We start from the raw sequence: 22,584 nt of genomic DNA, 5'->3' as shown, positions 1-22,584 counted from the left end.
TGTACCACTAGTAAAAGATTCTGCTCTCTGCATTCTGTCCAATCACTACTGCAGTGTTTATTTCTCCATAATCACTACTGCAGTGTTTATCCCTCTATAATCAATACTGCAGTGTTTATACCTCCATAATCACTACTGCAGTGTTTATTCTTCCATAATCACTACTCTGCGTGTCTTCCAACAATATTTTCTGTTTGTATGTTAGTGTATTTGTATTTGTGAAACATTGAATGAGATCTGTGTTGTTCTGTTTCCTGTTATGGTGTTAGGGATGGGAAATTTTGATATTTGGACTCTGATAATGGTAACTGCCATTAACTGACTTATGAACCAACCATCCATTATTTGGTCACCTGTCTTAGGTTGCTAATGAATGTTATTTGTCATGTCTTTGTCCATTTTGTCTTGGTGAAGACACAGTAATGTTGAAATGTTGCTGTGTTTGTAAAATTAAAAATCTGAAAATGTATCAGTGTGTTCCAGACCTTTCAAGCTCTTCTTTAAATTTTTATTAGCAGTTCAGATCTTTTAATTCATCATCCTCTGACTGAACTACATTATTTACTGTATTTACTCTTTTACAGACTGTCTGGCTGTGGTCTCAATAAAGGGTCTTGCAAATCTCTCACATCAGCTCTAAAAACAGAAAACTCACTGAGAGAGCTGGAGATGAATAATAATGACCTGCAGAATTCAGGAGTGGAGCAGCTCTGTGCTGGACTGAAGAGTTCACACTGTAAACTGGAAATTCTCAGGTGAGTTTCTGTGACTATTTTTGAATGTAAATAGCCATTTTAAAAAGGTCAGTGTCAACTCCCTTATAGTACAGTATTAAACAAACATTGCCAGGCAAGGCAATGCAAGGAAATGTACACTTTTATTTTATATTATAAAGTTCTCTTCTTTAAATATTTCTAAATATAGTTTTCTGTTGAAACCTTGCTGCATTTCATTAAATGACCACACTGTGGAGACAAAGAGGTACATTTGTGACGCACGAGCAGATTTTCAAGTCTAGAAGAGAAACATAACATTGTAAAGAGAAGACACAAATGAGTCCTTGTCCACATGTACATGTGTATTTATTACAGTGCTACTTCAACTAGGCGCTTTGGCATTTTGTCCACAAGCTGCATTTTTGGTCACCTGAGAGCAGAAACTTAGCAAAATGTATTTTACAATCACACATGATTCCCTTGTGTTTTTGGGTAGGAGACCCTGTTCTCATTATGATCTACACGGTGTGTTCAACACATGTTGAGGTGAGCTGAACTGACAGCCATGCTGGAGGAAAGAACGCAACAAGTTAATATTCATTCAATAGAACTGAAATGTTTATTGGTTATTCCTTAAAATAAACCTGTGATCTCTCTCCACAGGTGTTTTTATGAAACATGTAGCTGGCTAATATTAGTAACCTTAAGCTTGCCACGTTACAGTATATTGTTGGTTATTACACCTAGATACCTTACGCTAACATCAAATTAGCTTGACTTAGGACTCAATGTTGGCTGCTAATTTTTTCATCAAGCCAGAGACATCAAACTAAAATAGGACAGTGATGGTAGAAGATGTGGAGTCAGCAGAGAGAGAAACTGAGCAGACAGCTGACAGTAAACTCAGGACATCTGAACACAGTAGTGAGGAACAATGTTCAGCACTGGACGAGTGAACCTGTGGACTTAATTACAAGAGAGAAAGAAAGACACAAGACACAGTAATCAGGAGATTAGGAGGAGAGAAGGAGTGAAGTGTGTGTGTGTGTGTGTGTGTGTGTGTGTGTGTGTGTGTGTGTGTGTGTGTGTGTGTGTGTGTGTCACACTGGGTGCCTGATGTACTGTAACAAAGCTAATGAGGCTAATGTTAGCTTCCTTAAATCTAAGGAACTCGCTAGAATATAAAATACTCCTGCTTGTTCATTTACATTTAGTATAGAGAGACAGAAAACAACCAGGATGAAGAGAAAGAGTAATGCAATTGCCATGGCAACCTTCTTTAGTAAGAAGACAGCAGGAGAGAGAAAAGACAGAAGAACTTGATGGTGAAAGTGTCCAGGAGGAGGACATGGAAGAGAGTGAACACAGCAGACAGAGACAGAGGAGCCAGCTGTGTCCACTCTCACTGTTGTCCCACAGGTCTGCTGTAGTGTCAGCTGTGTCCACTCTCACTGTAGCCCCACAGCCCTGCTGTAGTGCCAGCTGTGTCCACTCTCACTGTAGCCCCACAGCTCTGCTGTAGTGTCAGCTGTGTCCACTCTCACTGTAGCCCCACAGCTCTGCTGTAGTGTCAGCTGTGTCCACTCTCACTGTAGCCCCACAGGTCTGCTGCAGTGTCAGCTGTGTCCACTCTCACTGTAGCCCCACAGCTCTGCTGTAGTGGAGAGAAGTGAGAAGTGAGTCGAAGTTCTGATCCAACTGAAACAACATGTGAATGGTCCTCTTCTCCCCAGTATTTTACTGCACACATGCAGTCCATGAAGGACAAACTCCAGGGACACATTTCATGTCAACAGCAGACATGAGATTGTTGCCTCACAAACACTTAACTGGCCGATTGTGTCTGAGTCACACACACACCTGACTGACTGATGGGGTCTGCCTCACACATACCTGACTGACTGATGGGGTCCCTGACTCAACTATTGTGCCTCCGGGATTCTCGGTGCACCACACAGACAGAACTCAGGACCTCACTGGGAAAAGCAAAGGCAGAGGAGAATGTTTCATGATCAGTGACTCAGTGTGAGCACAGGAATGTAAACACTAGTAAAAGATTATGCTGTCTGCATTCTGTCCATCCCTCCATAATCACTAATGCAGTGTTCATCCCACCATCATTAGTACTGCAATGTTTATACACTAATATTCACTACTGCAATGTTCATTCCTCCATAGTCACTACTGCAGTGTTTATTTCTCCATAATAAATACTACAGTGATTATTCCACCATAATCAATACTGTGGTGTTTATTCCTCCATAATAAATACTACAGTGATTTATTCCTCTAAAATCACTACTGCGGTGATCATGCCAACATAAACAATACTGCAGTGTTCATTATTCCATAATCACTCCTGCAGTGTTTATTTCTCCATAATAAATACTACAGTGAATATTCCACCATAATGAATACAGTGTTGTTTATTCCTCCATAATCACTACCGCAATATTAATTCCTTCATAATCAATACTGCAGTATTCATTACTCCATAGTCACCACTGCAGTGTTTATTTCTACATAATCACTATTGCAGTGTTTATTCCTCCATAATAAATACTACAGTGAATATTCCACCATAATCAATACAGTGGTGTTTATTCCTCCATAATCACTACCGCAATATTAATTCCTTCATAATCAATACTACAGTATTCATTACTCCATAGTCACTACTGCAGTGTTTATTTCTACATAATCACTATTGCAGTGTTTATTCCTCCATAATAAATACTACAGTGATTATTCCTCTAAAATCACTATTGCGATGTTCATTCCAACATAATCAATACTGCAGTGTTTATTCCTCCATAATCTCTACTGCAGTGTTCATTCCTCCATAATCACTGCTGCATTGTTTTTCTCCATGATAAACAATACAGTGATTATTCCACCATAATGAATACTGTGGTGTTTATTCCTCCATAATCACTACTGCAATGTTCATCCCAACATTATCAATACTGCAGTGTTTATTCCTCCATAATCATTACTGCAGTATTTATTCCTCCATAATCACTACTGCAGTGTTTATTCCTCCATAATCACTACTCTGCTTGTCTTCCAACAATATTTTCTGCTTGTATATTAGTGTATTTGTATTTGTGAAACATTGAATGAGATCTATGTTGTTCTGTTTCCTCTTATGGTGTTAGGGGTGGGATATTTTGATATTTGGACTCTGATTATGGTAACTGCCATTCACTGACTTATGAACCAACCATCCATTATTTGTTCATCTGTTTTAGGTTGCTAATGAATGTTATTTGTCATGTCTTTTTCCATTTTGTCTTTGATGAAGACACAGTAGTGTTGAAATGTTACTGTGTTTGTAAAATTAAAAGGCTGAAAATGTATCAGTGTGTTCCAGACCTTTCAAGCTATTCTTTACATTTTTATTAGCAGTTCAGATCTTTTAATTCATCATCCTCTGACTGAACTACATTATTTACTGTATTTACTCTTTTACAGACTATCTGGCTGTGGTCTCAATAAAGGGTCTTGCAAATCTCTCACATCAGCTCTAAAAACAGAAAACTCACTGAGAGAGCTGGAGATGAATAATAATGACCTGCAGAATTCAGGAGTGGAGCAGCTCTGTGCTGGACTGAAGAGTTCACACTGTAAACTGGAGATTCTCAGGTGAGTTTCTGTGACTATTTTTGAATGTAAATAAAGAGCCATTTTAAAAAGCTCAGTGTCAACTCCATTATAGTACAGTATTAAACAAACATTGCCAGGCAAGGCAATGCAAGGAAATGTACACTTTAATATTATAAAGTTCTCTTCTTTAAATATTTCTAAATATAGTTTTCTGTTGAAACCTTGCTGCATTTCATTAAATGACCACACTGTGGAGACAAAGAGTTACATCTGTGATGCATGAGCAGATTTTCAAGTCTATAAGAGAAATATAATTTTGTAAAGAGAAGACACAGATGAGTCCTTGTCCACGTGTACAGGTGTATTTATTACAATGCTGCTTCAACTAGGAACTTTGGTATTTTGTCCACAAACCTCATCTTTCGTCACCTGAGCACAGAAATTTTGCAAAATGTCTTACAGGATGAATATATTCAGAAACTCCAACAACAGTGTTGTAAAATGAAGTGTTCTCATGCAAGATTTTCACTGAGTGATTTTATCTAGTTTATGTATGGAAACACTGTAAACATCAGCCATTCTAATCTCTCTGCAAATAAAAGCCCTTAAAGTCTTAATGAAAACATTTAAAGCTAAACCATTGAGGTTTTGGACACATTACAGGACACTTTTACAATCACACATGATTCCCTTGTGTTATTGGGTGGGAGACCCTGTTCTCATTATGATTTACACCGTGTGTTCAACACATATTGAGGTGAGCTGAACTGATAGCCGTGCTGGAGGAAAGAACTCAACAAATTAATATTCATTCAATAGAACTGAAAGGTTTATTGGTTATTACTTAAGATAAACCTGTGATCTCTCTCCACGGGTGTTTTTATGAAACATGTAGCTGGCTAATATTAGTAACCTTAAGCTTGCCAAGTTACAGTATATTGTTGGTTACTACTCCTAGATACCTCATGCTAACATCATATTAGCTTGACTTAGGAGTGAATGTTGGCTGCTAATTTTTTCATCAAGCCAGAGACAGCAAACAAAAATAGAACAGTGATGGTAGAAGACATTGAGTCAGCAGAGAGAGAAGCTGAGCAGACAGCTGACAGTAAACTCAGGACATCTGAACACAGTAGTGAGGAACAATGTTCAGCACTGGATGAGTGAACCTGTGGACTTAATTACAAGAGAGAAAGAAAGACACACAAGACACAGTAATCAGTAATCAGGAGATTAGGAGGAGAGAAGGAGTGAAGTAAGTGTGTGTGTGTGTGTGTGTGTGTGTGTGTGTGTGTGTGTGTGTGTGTGTGTGTGTGTGTGTGTGTCACACTGGATGTACTGTAACAAAGCTAATGAGGTTAATGTTAGCTTCCTTAAATATAAGGAACTGGCTAGAATATAAAATACTCCTTGTTCATTTACAGTTAGTATAGAGAGACAGAAAACAACCAGGATGAAGAGAAAGAGTAATGTTATTGCCATGGCAACCTTCTTTAGTAAGAAGACAGCATGAGAGAGAAAAGACAGAAGAACTTGATGGTGAAAGTGTCCAGGAGGAGGACATGGAAGAGAGTGGACACAGCAGACAGAGACAGAGGAGCCAGCTGTGTCCACTCTCACTGTAGCCCCACAGGTCTGCTGTAGTGTCAGCTATGTCTACTCTCACTGTAGCCCCACAGCTCTGCTGTAGTGTCAGCTGGGTCCACTCTCACTGTAGCCCCACAGGTCTGCTGTAGTATCGGCTGTGTCCACTCTCACTGTAGCCCCACAGGTCTGCTGTAGTGTCGGCTGTGTCCACTCTCACTGTAGCCCCACAGGTCTGCTGTAGTGTCGGCTGTGTCCACTCTCACTGTAGCCCCACAGGTCTGCTGTAGTGTCAGCTGGGTCCACTCTCACTGTAGCCCCACAGGTCTGCTGTAGTGTTGGCTGTGTCCACTCTCACTGTAGCCCCACAGCTCTGCTGACTTGTTTAGTTGTTTTTTTGTGTTAATGTAAATAGTTGATTTTAGTGAATAAATTAGTTGTGTGAAGTAGCGATATTGTTTCAGACATTTCTGCACCCATAATTCATCATTTGATACTACATAATTCAGATACACTGAGAATTATAACCACACACTGAGAATTATAACCACACATAGAATTATAATCACATGTAGAATTATAACCAAATTTAGCAATATAACTACATGTAGAAATATAACCACACATAGAATTATAACCACAAGTAGAATTTTTGGAATCTTGAAATACAACCTTTTTCGAGGGGATGAATCAAAGAACTGAAGATACTTGTAAGTGATATAAAATATTAAGTGCTGGACAGAAATTAAACCTTTCTCAGGTAACAGTATTTATGTTTATGTAACCCACACCCTTGATTTATTGGTGAAGATTTATTCAAATTGTAATCTCATGGGTTAATTAATGACTCCCTGACTGACTTCATGTGAATGTCATAATCTGATAAGGAATTAAACAGTATGTAGTTTATTATACAATATAATAGTGGTTTTACCACTGTATTAACTTGTGTACCCTGAAATTCCTCTGTGCTGTAAGGATATTTTAGTGTGTCACCACAAGAGAGAGACAGACAGATATATTATTTGTGTGTGTGAGAGAGTCAGAACTGACTGACTGATGGGGTCTGCCTCACACACACCTGACTGACTGATGGGGTCCCTGACTCAGCTATTAAGCCTCTAGGATTCTTGGTGCACCACTCAGACAGAACTCAGGACATCACTTGGAAAAGCAAAGGCAGAGGAGAATGTTTCATGATCAATGACTCATACTGTGAGCAAAGGAATGTAAACACTAGTAAAAGATTATGCTGTCTGCATTCTGTCCAATCAATACTGCAGTGTTCATTCCTCCATAATCACTATTGCAGTGTTCATCCTACCACCATTAGTACTGCAGTGTTCATACACTAATATTCACTACTGCAATGTTCATTCCTCCATAACCAAAACTGCAGTGTTCATTATTCCATAGTCAAAACTGCAGTGTTTATTTCTACATAATCACTCCTGCAGTGTTTATTTCTCCATAATAAATACTACTGTGATTATTCCTCTAAAATCACTACTGCTGTGTTCATTCCAACATAATCGCTACTGCAGTGTTTATTCCTCCATAATCAATACTGCAATGTTTATTTCTCCATAATCACTACTCTGCGTGTCTGCCAACAATATTTTCGGTTTGTATATTAATGTGTTTGTATTTGTGAAACATTGAATGAGATCTATGTTGTTCTGTTTCCTGTTATGGTGTTAGGAGTGGGATATTTTGATATTTGGACTCTTATTACGGTAACTGCCATTCACTGACTTATGAACCAACCATCCATTATTTGTTCATCTGTTTTAGGTTGCTAATGAATGTTATTTGTCATGTCTTTGTCCATTTTGTCTTTGATAAAGACACAGCAGTGTTAAATGTTGCTGTGTTTGTAAAATTAAAAGACTGAAAATGTATCGGTGTGTTCCAGACCTTTCAAACTCTTCTTTACATTTTTATTAGCAGTTCAGATCTTTTAATTCATCATCCTCTGACTGAACTACATTATTTACTGTATTTAATCTTTTACAGACTATCTGGCTGTGGTCTCACGCAAGAGTCTTGCAAATCTCTCACATCAGTTCTACAAACAGAAAACTCACTGAGAGAGCTGGAGATGAATAATAATGACCTGCAGAATTCAGGAGTGGAGCAGCTCTGTGCTGGACTGAAGAGTTCACACTGTAAACTGGAGATTCTCAGGTGAGTTTCTGTGACTATTTTTGAATGTAAATAAAGAGGCATTTTAAAAAGGTCATTGTCAACTCCATTATAGTACAGTATTAAACAAACATTGCCAGACAAGGCAATGCAAGGAAATATACATTTTTATATTATATTATAAAGTTCTCTTCTTTAAATATTTCTAAATATAGTTTTCTGTTGAAACCTCACTGCATTTCATTAAATGACCACACTGTGGAGGCAAAGAGTTACATTTGTGATGCATAAGCAGATATTCAAGGGAAATATAACATTGTAAAGAGGAGACACAGATGAGTCCTTGTCCACATGTACAGGTGTATTTATTACAATGCTGCTTCAACTAGGCGCTTTGGCATTTTGTCCACAAGCTGCATTTTTGGTCACCTGAGCGCAGAAATTTAGCAAAATGTCTTACAGGATGAATATATTCAGAAACTCCCAACAATAGTGTTGTAAAATGAAGTGTTCTAATGTAAGATTTTCACTGAGTGATTTTATCTAGTTTATGTATGGAAACACTGTAAACATCAGTCATTCTAATCTCTCTGCAAATACAAGCCCTTAAAATCTTAATTAAAACATTTAAAGCTGAACTATTGAGGTTCTAGACACATTACAGGACTCTTTTACAAGCACACATGATTCCCTTGGGTTTTTGGGTGGGATATTGTCTAAGTGTGTGTGTGTGTGTGTGTGTGTGTGTGTGTGTGTGTGTGTGGTACCTAGCATGTGTGGTGTTTTGTAATTACATCAGAACTTCAGACATTTCTGACATTTCTGCATCCATAATTCATTATTTGATACTACAGAATGTAGATACATCAAGAATTATCACCACTTGTAAAATTATAACCACAGGGAGACTTATAACTACTTGTAGTATTAGAACTAAACATAGAATTATAACTACTTGTAGAATTATAACCACACACACAATTTTTGGAATCTTGAAATACAACCTTTATCAAGGGTATGAATCAAAGAATGGAAGATACTTGTAAGTGATATAAAATATTAAGTGCTGGACAGAAATGAACCTTTCTCAGATAATAATATTTATGTTTATGTAACCCACACCCTTGATTTATTGGTGATGATTCATTCAAAATGTAATCTTATGGGTTAATGAATGACTCCCTTACTGACTTCATGTGATTGTCATAATCTGATAAGGAATTAAACAGTATGTATGTAGTTTCTTATACACTTAACTTGTGTACCCTGAAATTCCTCTGTGCTGTAAGGCCATTTTAGTGTGTCACCACAAGATGTTCACTGGTCCCATCTGTCCCCCCAGTAAATATGTTCTGCAGGCCTCAACTGGACATTTGGTGCTGAAATTATTTGCCAGCAATCAAGCCAGAACTCACACTATTTAGTTCAGGATCAGTATAACAACTGTTCATACACAGTAAACTAGACCTCACACTGTTTAGTTCAGGGCCAATATAACTACTATTTATACACAGTAAACCAGACCTCACACTGTTTAGTTCACAGCCAATATGACTACTGTATATACACAGTAAACCAGACCTCACACTGTTTAGTTCACGGCCAATATGACTACTGTATATACACAGTAAACCAGACCTCACACTGTTTAGTTCACAGCCAATATGACTACTGTATATACACAGTAAACCAGACCTCATACTGTTTAGTTCAGGGCAATATGACTACTGTTTATAAACAGTAAACCAGACCTCACACTGTTTAGTTCAGGGCCAATATAATTACTGTTTATACACAGTAAACCAGACCTTACACTGTTTAGTTCAGTGCCAATATGACTACTGTATATACACAGTAAACCAGACCTCACACTGTTTAGTTCACGGCCAATATAATTACTGTTTATACACAGTAAACCAGACCTCACACTGTTTAGTTCAGTGCCAATATAACTACTGTATATACACAGTAAACCAGACCTCACACTGTTTAGTTCAGGGCCAATATAACTACTGTTTATACACAGTAAACCAGACCTCACACTGTTTAGTTCAGGGCCAATATAACTACTGTTTATACACAGTAAACCAGACCTCACACTGTTTAGTTCACGGCCAATATGACTACTGTATATACACAGTAAACCAGACCTCACACTGTTTAGTTCAGTGCCAATATGACTACTGTATATACACAGTAAACCAGACCTCACACTCTTTAGTTCAGGACCAGTATAACTACTGTTTATACACATTAAACCAGACCTCACACTGTTTAGTTCACTGCCAATATAACTACTGTATATACACAGTAAACCAGACCTCACACTGTTTAGTTCAGGGCAATATGACTACTGTTTATACACAGTAAACCAGACCTCACACTGTTTAGTTCAGTGCCAATATGACTACTGTATATACACAGTAAACCAGACCTCACACTGTTTAGTTCACGGCCAATATAATTACTGTTTATACACAGTAAACCAGACCTCACACTGTTTAGTTCAGGACCAATATGACTACTTTTTATACACAGTAAACCAGACCTCACACTGTTTAGTTCAGGGCCAATATAACTACTGTATATACACAGTAAACCAGACCTCACACTGTTTAGTTCAGGGCCAATATAACTACTGTTTATACACAGTAAACCAGACCTTACACTGTTTAGTTCAGGGCCAATATAACTACTGTTTATACACAGTAAACCAGACCTCACACTGTTTAGTTCACGGCCAATATGACTACTGTATATACACAGTAAACCAGACCTCACACCGTTTAGTTCACAGCCAATATGACTACTGTTCATACACAGTAAACCAGACCTCACACTGTTTAGTTCAGTGCCAATATGACTACTGTATATACACAGTAAACCAGACCTCACACTGTTTAGTTCAGTGCCAATATGACTACTGTTTATACACAGTAAACCAGACCTCACACTGTTTAGTTCACAGCCAATATGACTACTGTATATACACAGTAAACCAGACCTCACACTGTTTAGTTCAGGGCCAGTGTAACTACTGTTTATACACAGTAAACCAGACCTCACACTGTTTAGTTCAGGGCCAATATAATTACTGTTTATACACAGTAAACCAGACCTCACACTGTTTAGTTCAGTGCCAATATGACTACTGTATATACACAGTAAACCAGACCTCACACTGTTTAGTTCACGGCCAATATAATTACTGTTTATACACAGTAAACCAGACCTCACACTGTTTAGTTCAGGACCAATATAACTACTGTATATACACGGTAAACCAGACCTCACACTGTTTAGTTCAGGACCAATATAACTACTGTTTATACACAGTAAACCAGACCTCACACTGTTTAGTTCAGAGCCAATATGACTACTGTTTGAAATCTTATTTATTACACAGATTGACACAAATATGTTTCATTTGCTGTTTATAATGCTTCACCTCGATTGAAACGTGTGTGTGTGTGTGTGTGTGTGAGGGAGAGACAGAACTATTATTTGTTTGTGTGTGTGTGTGTGTGTGTGTGTGGGAGAGAGAGAGACAGAACTATTATCTACGTGTTTGAGAGAGAAAGAGAACTATTATCTGTGTGTGTGTGTCTGAAATAGAGAGTGAGAGACAGTCAGAGAGAGACAGACAGATCTATTATTTGTGTGTATATGTGAGAGAGAGAGAGAGAGAACTTTTATCTGTGTGTGTGTGTGTATGAGAGAGAAATAGAGAGAGAGACAGAGAGAGAGAGACAGATCTATTATTTGTAAGTGTGAGACGGAACTATTATCTGTGAGTTTGTGTGTGTGAAATAGAGAGAGAGAGAGACAGACAGATCTATTTGTGTGTGTTAGAGAGGCAGAATTATTATCTGTGTGTGACCACCACTGATAGAATGTGCTCCTCACTGGACCCCTTGCTGTGCTCCTTGTCTTTCTGCTTCCTCCATACAGGAGAACAAACACTGACCACAGAAAATACTTAAAACCACAAGATGTCTGGAGGGCTCAGAAGTTCAGAAACAATAGTGAAGGTGTTTTGCAGGGAAATTATATAAAATACAAATAGTGGGAGAGTCAAGGCACTGCTCTGTTAAAAAAAAAAAAAATGTGTAAAACTCTTATTTAATGCATTGTTCATAGCAACACTCTAATACAATGGTTATGCTAGTTTGAATGTGTCCAAGCTACATCCCACACAATATAGTAACATGGCCGTCTTTAGGGTTCACAAATTATGAAGAAAATCATCAGTTTTATCTTACAGTGTTTGGAGTGTTGGAGGCAGCCATCTTCAGTTGCTGGTTATTTCAGCTGCAGATGATTAGAGAGAGATACCAACCTTTATCCATCTGTTATGTGCCAGTGTAGGGGGAGAGACCACAACAGACACTTTATTCTGAGCACAAACCACTATTACAAAAAAGTAATAGAGATCTACAAACATGCCGTCTGACTCTATGGGGAGTATAAACCAGAATAAAAACCAAACCCAACACTTGCTCCACCCCAAACCTGTCTTCATTAAACATAAACCAGAAGAGGGAAAAGAAAATACAGTAGTGGATGTAACAAGCTCAAATCCACTCAGTGAATGTACAGTAATCTTCTACACCCACGATATTTTATGTTGATACACACAGCCGCACAATAGACTACACTACCCAACACTGGCACAATGACCTGGGGGAGTTGTACTAGGACAGAGCCAACTCTGGAAACTGAAGGTACAAATCTGTGTTCTATTAGCATGCCTGTGTTCAGTCTGTCTATTAAATCTTATCAGGCTGCAGTTATGGAGTGTTTGTAGTTTCACTGTAACTGTAGTGTGGTAGCAGCAGGGTGTGTTTGGGTGTGTGTAGGGCACCAGAATGGTCAGAAACAGTATAACACCATTATATGTAGTGAAGATAATGTTCCTAATATTTTTCTCAACTAAAACTGGGAGCACACGAAACAGCAGAAAACAGTTTGGTCTAGAAATACAGTAATAACCTTGTGATTGTTGCCCTTGTGTTTTTAGGAAGTCTATGTTGACGTATTAAAAAATGTCAAAAGGTACAATAAAAACACTCCACAATTTTTTTAAAATTGTACCATTTGAAAAAAAAAATAAAGGTAGTAATAACATGAATATCCAAGAAGCACTTGTATCCAGCAGTAACAGAAATATAAATGACAAGTTTCTCAATTTGAGTGACAGTAATTTTATCCAATCACATATGTGGTCGGACGGCCGGGGCAGCAGAATATTGAATGACGTCATTACAGTGGCCAATAGCATCAGAGGAGCTGTTTTAACTTACTGAGGTGAAGAGAACTGTAGTGGATCATGAAAATGACAGAAAATCTCACAAACTGGAATTGGAGGATATTTGCTGCTATGGTGATTTCCAAGAGAAAAGGAAAATTCCAGAAAGGGACAGACAAAAAGTAAAAGTAGATGGACTAAGACAGACAGACAAAGCCTGTGTGAGTTTTTCACTCAATCTCTGATCGTCATTCATGGCTAACAGCTAACTAGCTAATGTTAGCAAAGAAAGTCTAGCTATGTTGATTTGTTTAGTTGTTTACTGTTCAACACAGATATCTAACCAGCTAACAGTCTCAACAATTTGACCAAACCGTCAATAAACAAGATTGGACTTCTTGTCTTTGCAACAATCAAGTTACAGTCTTTAGTAGAAATGCGGTTGGATCTTCACGTAGTTGAGAGCAGGAGGGAGGAGGGTGAGGGTGTGACGGGAGATTTGACGGGGATGTGATTTATAACATCTGGTGTTCATGAAGTACAGCTGTGTATTAATCAGTCATGTCCCCTACATCAGTTTAAACACATTTAAACCTTGTAGCTAGGTTACAGGTGGTTACTAGGTTACAGGTGGTCACTAGGTTACAACCGCGATCACGCTATCCGCGCTTTAGCGATTCACGGTCAAGTCATCCGCGCTTTAAATTCAATGCGCCTATATGCGTGATTTTACGGTATTTCGCTGCTCACCGCAATCTAACTCTTCCTAAGCAAAGAAACAGACTTGCGTATTTTAAAAAGCTTAGATGGACATGCACGTTTACTACATTTAAAAGTACAAAATACAGTTTACTTGATTGAACTAGTTTAATTGCATAATTAGATTAAACACAATTGGTAATATATTTACACAGCTTAATAAGCATTGTGGAAAATGCTTTTTCTACATAATGTTTCTCAGAAGGTTATAGATCTTGACTGCCAGCTGAAACAGGGGTTATCACTAGTGAAATGTGGCAAATGTGCAGGGCAGGGGAACTCCAGGACTGAAATATTCCACTGCCAATTGAATGGTGGCCCTTGGCCATCACCAGATCATTAATAAATCTATATTGAAGTTTTACATATTTTTCTGAGTTTTAACAAAATGCAAAAACAGTTCCACTACCACATGTGAGTAGAAGCCCTTGACTATTAGCAGAGTAAGTTTTGACACTCACTGTACAATGTCTTCATAAATCCATATTAAAGTCAAACTACCTTTAGGCGAAATAATGCACTAATTTTGTATAGACTGAATTTGCAGAGTATCAGCAGAGTAAGTTTGGACAGATTTCACTCTACTATTTTTCATAAACTCCTATTAAAATAATAATACCTTTGGGTGAATTCATGTACTCATTTCATTCAGGTTGATTTTGGATATCCATTTCTCAGGAATGTCCCATAAAGCCAAGACAGTTCCATGACCACATAAGAGTACATTTATATTTACTTTTACAGCATTTGGCAGATGCTCTTATCCAGAGCGACTTAGAAAAGTGCTTTGTCATTTCCTCATAGAACAGATCCTAGCCAGTAAAGTAGGTTAGAGTGCAAGATACCAATGAACTAGAATACTGTTGAAATACAGGGATCAATGCTAATGTCTAGAAGTACAAAATACATTTAAGCTCTATAACAGACAATCAGTGCAATAAACAATAAGTACTAGAGTTAGTCAACACAGGAGCAGTCAACATCAGAGTAATAAACAAGTGCTAGAGTTAGTCAACATAGGAGCAGTCAACATCAGAGTAATAAACAAGTACTAGAGTTAGTCAACATAGGAGCAGTCAGAGTAGTAAACAATAAGTACTAGAGTTAGTCAACATAGGAGCAGTCAACATCAGAGTAATAAACACCCTACAAGAAGTACTAGAGTTTTAGTTAGTCAACATAGGAGCAGGATCAGTGGTCATTTAAATATTCCACAAACAGATGGGTCTTCAGTCTGTGTTTGAAGACTGCGAGGGACTCTGCTGTCCAGACAGCACGCGGAAGTTTAATAATCCTATATTAAAGTCATACTACCATTAGGGGAATTCATGTACTCATTTACAATATGCTGATTTTGGATAGCTATTTCTCAGAGATATTCCCATAATGACAAAATAATTCCACTATACTATATACTATGGAATATGTTGTGATATCTGTTGTATCTACTGTAGAGTACATTGTGATATCTTGTATTTACTGTAGGGTATATTGTAATATTTGTTGTATCTACTGTAGACTATATTGTATTGTCTGTTGTATCTGCTGTAGGGTATATTGTGATATCTGTTGTATCTACTGTAGGGTATATTGTAATATTTGTTGTATCTACTGTAGACTATATTGTATTGTCTGTTGTATCTACTGTAGGGTACATTGTAATGTCTGTTGTATCTACTTGCAGTCTAGCTATCTGTAATCTTGAGGAAAACACTTGTGAAAGTCTGGCATCAGCTTTGCAACTTCCAAAAAGTATGCATCGCTTAGGATTCTTAGACTTTATCTCTCAGTCACAGGTCCAGAAGTGTGACAGTGTTTTTACTCCTGTTATCACAGCCAGATGTAGAATTCTGCCAAGATTTTACTGGCATCATCTCATACAGTCTGACATGTAACAGTCTTATAAGACCACTGAAATCACACAGTGTAAGTCCAGCTTTAGGGTTCTTCTGATGTAGGTTAATAGTGCACTAGAGTTCTGAAGGGCTGAATAAAAATAAGAGCTAAAATAAACACAGACAGCAGCGATCTGGAGAAGAGTGAACAAAACCATCTGCCATGGAGGATGCCAGAGAAAGATGAGAGTGGAGGAACCTCCAACTACAGTTACCAGCCTCTCTAGCTGCCCCATGCAGGCTGCTCTGGAAGTGCATCTCACTCTCTGTCTCTCTCTACCTGTTTCCCTCCTTTCTGCAGACTGTCTGGTTGTTTGGTCACAGAGGAAGGCTGTTCTTCTCTGGCTTCAGCTCTGAGGTCAAACCCCTCCCACCTGAAAGAACTGGACCTGACGTACAACCACCCAGGAGAGTCAGGAGTGAAACTCCTCTCTTCTAGACTGGAGGATCCCCACTGCAGACTGGACACTCTCAGGTATGGAACGTTAGTGTGTACATGCGTATGTGGGTTTGTTTGTGTGTGCTTACGTGTGTGTGTGTGTGTGTGCGTGGGTATGTGTTTCTGTGTTGGTGTCTGTGTGTGTTTATGAAAGAGTGAGAATGAGAAAATACTGAAAACTGAGTCTTCCATTCCTGAGTAGTGCCGTTCCCATATCATACTGTGGTGGCTGGTGAGTTCACTCTCCATCATTCTCCTGTAGGAACTGCTGAGTTTTAGATGACATGCTACATTTCCTCAGCCTCCTCAGGAAGTACAGATGCTGATCTGTCAGGAGTTTATAAACTCTGTTCCATTTTTTGAAGTTAGTTGTAATTCATTTATGAACCACAGGGTGTCAGTAGCAGCGAGTCGGTTCATGTGTGTAGCGATCGTAGAGTGAGAGAATACAACTCCAAGAGTTCTAGTTATTGTAGTTATTATAGTTATTGTAGTTATTATAGTTATTGTAGTTATTATAGCCGTGCTAATGCAGTTGTCTGCATACATCTCATACCTATTGAAAACATTGTGGTTGTGTGTAGTTTATTGTATTGTTATTTGTAAACACAGATCATTATTTGATGGATAATGTTATTCTCTGTGAAGTTTGCTGCATTGTGTTTTGTGTATATCGGTACTTGTTGTGGCTGGCTTGTTGTTGATTTGTCTTTCATGTGATTCAGTTTCACGTTTCCTCCTGTTGTCAATAAAACTGTGAACAAGAGCTGAACATTTTCAGAGTTCTGATGTCAGGAGAGTGTTTACCTGCAGGTCATGCTGTGTATCGTACATAAACAGAGGACACAGCGGATACTGTTGGGATTTCTTTATGATGTGGTGTTTGTTGTAGGTCCAGGTGAGGTCCTCACTGATGTGGTGTATGTGTTGTAGGTCCAGGTGAGGTCCTCACTGATGTGGTGTATGTGTTGTGGGTCCAGGTGAGGTCTTCACTGATGTGGTGTGTGTTGTAGGTCCAGGTGAGGTCCTCACTGCTGTGGGCTGTGTTGTAGGACCAGGTGAGGTCCTCACTGATGTGGTGTGTGTTGTAGGTCCAGGTGAGGTCCTCACTGATGTGGTGTGTGTTGTAGGTCCATGTGATGTCCTCACTGATGTGGGGTGTGTGTTGTAGGTCCAGGTGAGGTCCTCACTGATGTGGTGTGTTGTAGGTCCAGGTGAGGTCCTCACTGGTGTGGGGTGTGTTGTAGGACCAGGTGAGGCCCTCACTGATGTGGTGTGTGTTGTAGGTCCAGGTGAGGTCCTCACTGATGTGGGGTGTGTCGTAGGTCCAGGTGAGGTCCTCACTGATGCGTTGTGTGCGTTGTAGGTCCAGGTGAGGTCCTCACTGATGTGGTGTATGTGTTGTGGCTCCAGGTGAGGTCTTCACTGATGTGGTGTGTGTTGTAGGTCCAGGTGAGGTCCTCACTGGTGTGGGCTGTGTTGTAGGACCAGGTGAGGTCCTGACTGATGTGGTGTGTGTTGTAGGTCCAGGTGAGGTCCTCACTGATGTGGTGTGTGTTGTAGGTCCATGTGATGTCCTCACTGATGTGGGGTGTGTGTTGTAGGTCCAGGTGAGGTCCTCACTGATGTGGTGTGTTGTAGGTCCAGGTGAGGTCCTCACTGGTGTGGGGTGTGTTGTAGGTCCAGGTGAGGTCCTCACTGATGGGGTGTGTGTGTTGTAGGTCCAGGTGAGGTCCTCACTGATGTGGGGTGTGTCGTAGGTCCAGATGAGGTCCTCACTGATGCGTTGTGTGTGTTGTAGGTCCAGATGAGGTCCTCACTGATGGGGTGTGTGTGTTGTAGGTCCAGGTGAGGTCCTCACTGATGTGGGGTGTGTCGTAGGTCCAGGTGAGGTCCTCACTGATGCGGTGTGTGTGTTGTAGGTCCAGGTGAGGTCCTCACTGATGTGGGGTGTGTCGTAGGTCCAGGTGAGGTCCTCACTGATGCGGTGTGTGTGTTGTAGGTCCAGGTGAGGTCCTCACTGATGTGGGGTGTGTCGTAGGTCCAGGTGAGGTCCTCACTGATGTGGGGTGTGTGTTGTAGGTCCAGCTCAGGTCCTCACTGATGTGGGGTGTGTGTTGTAGGTCCAGCTCTGGTCCTCACTGATGTGGGGTGTGTTGTAGGTCCAGGTGAGGTCTTCACTGATGTGGGGTGTGTTGTAGGTCCAGCTGAGGTCCTCACTGATGTGGGGTGTGTTGTAGGTCCAGGTGAGGTCCTCACTGATGTGAACTCCAGGAAGGTGAAGGAGTTCACCTCCATCTCTCCTGTCTGTAGTGGTGTGTGCTGTTGCTTCTCCTTCCTCCTTGGGTCAACAATCATCTTCTTGGTCTTGTCTGCATTCAGGGAGAGATTGTTGTCATGACACCATGTCACCATGTCTGTCACCTCCCTCCTGTATGCTGTCTCATCCAGTGATCAGTCAAACCAGTTTGATGATGCTGGTGTTATACTGGGCGGCCACGCAGTCCTGGGGGGTCCCAGTGTTCTCAGTCCTTGTGCTGGATGTACATTGCCAGTTCTGACTGACTGATTCTGTCTGTTAGAAAGTTCAGCCCCCATTTACAGAAGGAGGGTGTGAGTCCAGTGGTGAGTGTTTCAGTCAGTTTGGTTGGGGTGACTGTGTTGACTGCTGAGCTGTAATCAGTGAACAGCACTGGAACATAACTGTCCATGTCCTCCAGATGTGTGAGAGACGTGTGGATGTCAGTGCTGACAGTGTCCTCAGTGCACTGGTTCTGGTGGGCTGTAAATTGGTGGGGTCCTCTGGACAACAACGGACATTATAGTAGTAAGAATAGAGACAATTAGGAGCAGAATAAGTAGTGAGATGGAGAAAAATAAATAAAGAAATATGGAACAATAAGCAATTAATGTCTAGTGTGGTTTTCTAGAAGTCTTAGTCTGGTCCCGACGGTGTGCACATGACCGAAACTCTTCCTGTATGAGATCATCCATGAAGGGCAGCGGGGAAGTAGCTGTGTGGGGTGGAGGTGTGGGGGGCTACAACAGGGGGCATCATGGGGTGGTGGGAGGAGCCATGGCAGCTGAGACAGTAATGTCATGACATCAGGGGTAGGTGAACCTCAGCAGACAGAGAGACTAGATTATTAGACATGTCCAGGTAGAGGGTGTGTAAATTAGGAAACTATGATGTGCAAAGATGGACTTTGGCAGATGTAGCTGTGGCAGCACAGCTAAAAGGAACCACAGGCATGATCAACACTCCGCCGCTCTCAGTCAACAAACTAGAGAGACAAAAGAGAAGTGAAGTGACAACATCATCACATCCCAGTTTACCAGAACTCTCAATGCCCAGAACGATGTGTGTGTCTGAAATGGAGAGAGAGAGCGAGAACTATTATCTTTGTGTTTGTGTGAGAGAGAGACAGAACTATTATCTGTGTGTGTGAGAGAGAGGAAGAGAGAGAGAGAGCGAGACAGAATTATTATCTGTGTGTGAGACAGAGAGAGAGACAGAACTATTATCTGTCTGTATGAGACAGAACTTTTCTGTGTGTGAGACAGAGAGAGAGAGAGAGAGACAGAACTATTATCTGAGAGAAAGAGAGAGAGACAGAACTATTACCTGTGTGTGAGAGAGAGACAGAACTATTACCTGTGTGTGTGAGAGAGAGAGAGACAGAACTATTACCTGTGTGTGTAAGAGAGAGAGAGACAGACAGATCTATTATCTGTGTGAGACAGAGAGAGAGAGAAATAATAACTGTGTGTGAGAGAGAGACAGAAATATTATCTGTGTGTGAGAGAGAGAGAGAAACAGAACTGTTATCTGTGAGAGAGAGAGAGAGAGAGTGAGCGACAGAACTATTATATGTGTGTGAGACAGAGAGAGAGAGACAGAACTATTATCTGTGTGTGAGAAAGAGAGAGAGAGAGAGAGAGAGACAGAACTATTATCTGTGTGAGACAGAGAAAGAGAGAGAGAGAACTAATAACTGTGTGTGAGAGAGAGAGAGAGAGAGACAGAAATATTATCTGTGTGTGTAAGAGAAAGAGAGAGAACTATTATCTGTGTGTGAGAGAGAGAGACAGAAATATTATCTTTGTGTGTGTGTGTGTGAGAGAGAGAGACAGAACTATTTTGTGTGTGTGTGAGAGAGAGAGAACTATTATCTTTGTGTGAGAGAGAGAAATAGAGAGAGAGACAGAACTATTATCTGTGTGTGAGCGAGAGAAACAGAACTATTATCTGTGTGTGAGACAGAGAGAGAGACAGAACTATTATCTGTGTGAGAGAGAGACACAGATCTATTATCTGTGTGAGACAGAGAGAGAGAGAGAAATAATAACTGTGAGAGAGAGAGACACAGAAATATTATCTGTGAGAGAGAGAGACAGAGAAACAGAACTGTTATCTGTGTGTGAGAAAGAGAGAGAGAGAGAGAGAGAGAGAGAGAACTAATAACTGTGAGAGAGAGAGAGAGAGAGCGACAGAACTATTATCTGTGTGTGAGAAAGAGAGAGAGACAGAACTATTATCTGTGTGAGACAGAGAGAGAGAGAAACAACTGTTATCTGTGAGAGAGAGAGAGAGAGAGAGAGACAGGACTATTATCTGTGTGAGAGAGAGAGAAATAATAACTGTGTGTGTGAGAGAGAGAGAGAGAGAGAGACAGAACTATTATCTGTGTGAGAGAGACAGAACTATTATCTGTGTGTGAGAGAGAGAGAACTATTATCTGTGTGTGAGAGAGAGAAACAACTATTATCTGTGTGAGAGAGACGGAGAGAGAGAGAGAGAGAGAGAGACAGACAGAACTATTATCTGTGTGTGAGGGAGAGAGAGAGAGAGAGAGACATAACTATTATCTGTGTGTGAAACAGTAAGAGAGAGAGAGAGAGAAAGAGAGAGAGAGAGACAGAACTATTATCTGTGTGTGAGAGAGAGAGAGAGACAGAACTATTGTGTGTGAGACAGAGAGAGAGAGAGACAGAACTATTATCTGTGTGTGAGAGAGAGAGAGAGACAGAAAGAACTATTATCTGTGTGTGTGTGTGTGAGAGAGAGAGAACTATTATCTTTGTGTGAGAGAGAGAAATAGAGAGAGAGACAGAACTATTATCTGTGTGTGAGAGAGAGAGAGAGAAACAGAACTATTATCTTTGTGAGAGAGAGACAGAACTATTATCTGTGTGTGTGTGTGAGAGAGAGAGAGACAGGACTATTATCTGTGTGAGAGAGAAATAATAACTGTGTGTGAGAGAGAGAGAGAGAGAGAGATAACTATTATCTGTGTGTGTGTGAGAGAGAGACAACTATTATCTGTGTGAGAGAGACGGAGAGAGAGAGAGAGAGAGAGAACTATTATCTGTGTGTGTGTGTGTGTGTGTGTGAGAGAGAGAGAACTATTATCTTTGTGTGAGAGAGAGAAATAGAGAGAGAGACAGAACTATTATCTGTGTGTGAGAGAGAAACAGAACTATTATCTTTGTGAGAGAGAGACAGAACTATTATCTGTGTGTGTGTGTGAGAGAGAGAGAGACAGGACTATTATCTGTGTGAGAGAGAAATAATAACTGTGTGTGAGAGAGAGAGAGAGAGAGAGAGAGAGAGAGAGATAACTTATCTGTGTGTGTGTGAGAGAGAGACAACTATTATCTGTGTGAGAGAGACGGAGAGAGAGAGAGAGACAGACAGAACTATTGTCTGTGTGTGAGAGAGAGAGACAGAACTATTGTCTGTGTGTGAGAGAGAGACAGAACTATTATCTGTGTGTGAGGGAGAGAGAGAGAGAGAGACAGAACTATTATCTGTGTGTGAAACAGTAAGAGAGAGAGAGAGAAAGAGAGAGAGAGAGACAGAGAGACAGAACTATTATCTGTGTGTGTGTGAGAGAGAGAGAGAGAGAGAACTATTATCTGTGTGTGAGACAGAGAGAGAGAGACAGAACTATTATCTGTGTGTGTGAGAGAGAGACAACTATTATCTGTGTGAGAGAGAGAGAGAGAAACAGACAGAACTATTATCTGTGTGAGAGAGAGAGAGAGATAGAACTATTAGCCGTGTGAGAGCGAGAGAGAGAGAGAGAGAGAGAGACAGAAAGAACTATTATCTGTGTGAGAGAGAGAGAACTATTATCTTTGTGTGAGAGAGAGAAATGGAGAGAGAGACAGAACTATTATCTGTGTGTG

General features: G+C 40.1%; 1 protein-coding gene across 1 annotated transcript; it reads left to right on the top strand.

The window, feature by feature from the left end:
• The first annotated feature begins 604 nt into the window (after nucleotides 1-604).
• LOC145659438 (ribonuclease inhibitor-like) lies at nucleotides 605-17,887 on the top strand. The gene is made up of 7 exons (XM_081722113.1): nucleotides 605-755; nucleotides 1,213-1,262; nucleotides 4,191-4,361; nucleotides 7,923-8,093; nucleotides 16,255-16,428; nucleotides 17,759-17,764; nucleotides 17,878-17,887. Exons 2-7 carry the CDS (start codon nucleotides 1,255-1,257, stop codon nucleotides 17,885-17,887), a joined length of 540 nt encoding a protein of 179 aa, XP_081578239.1. The 5' UTR covers nucleotides 605-755; nucleotides 1,213-1,254.
• The last annotated feature ends 4,697 nt before the right edge of the window (nucleotides 17,888-22,584 follow it).

This window comes from Electrophorus electricus, chromosome 1 (genome assembly GCF_041902795.1).
Source record: "Electrophorus electricus isolate QZ-2024a chromosome 1, ASM4190279v1, whole genome shotgun sequence".
In the NCBI taxonomy this organism is placed as follows: domain Eukaryota; kingdom Metazoa; phylum Chordata; class Actinopteri; order Gymnotiformes; family Gymnotidae; genus Electrophorus; species Electrophorus electricus.
The sequence above is the reverse complement of the archived record's forward strand: the minus strand, read 5'-3'. Positions and strand labels throughout refer to the sequence as shown.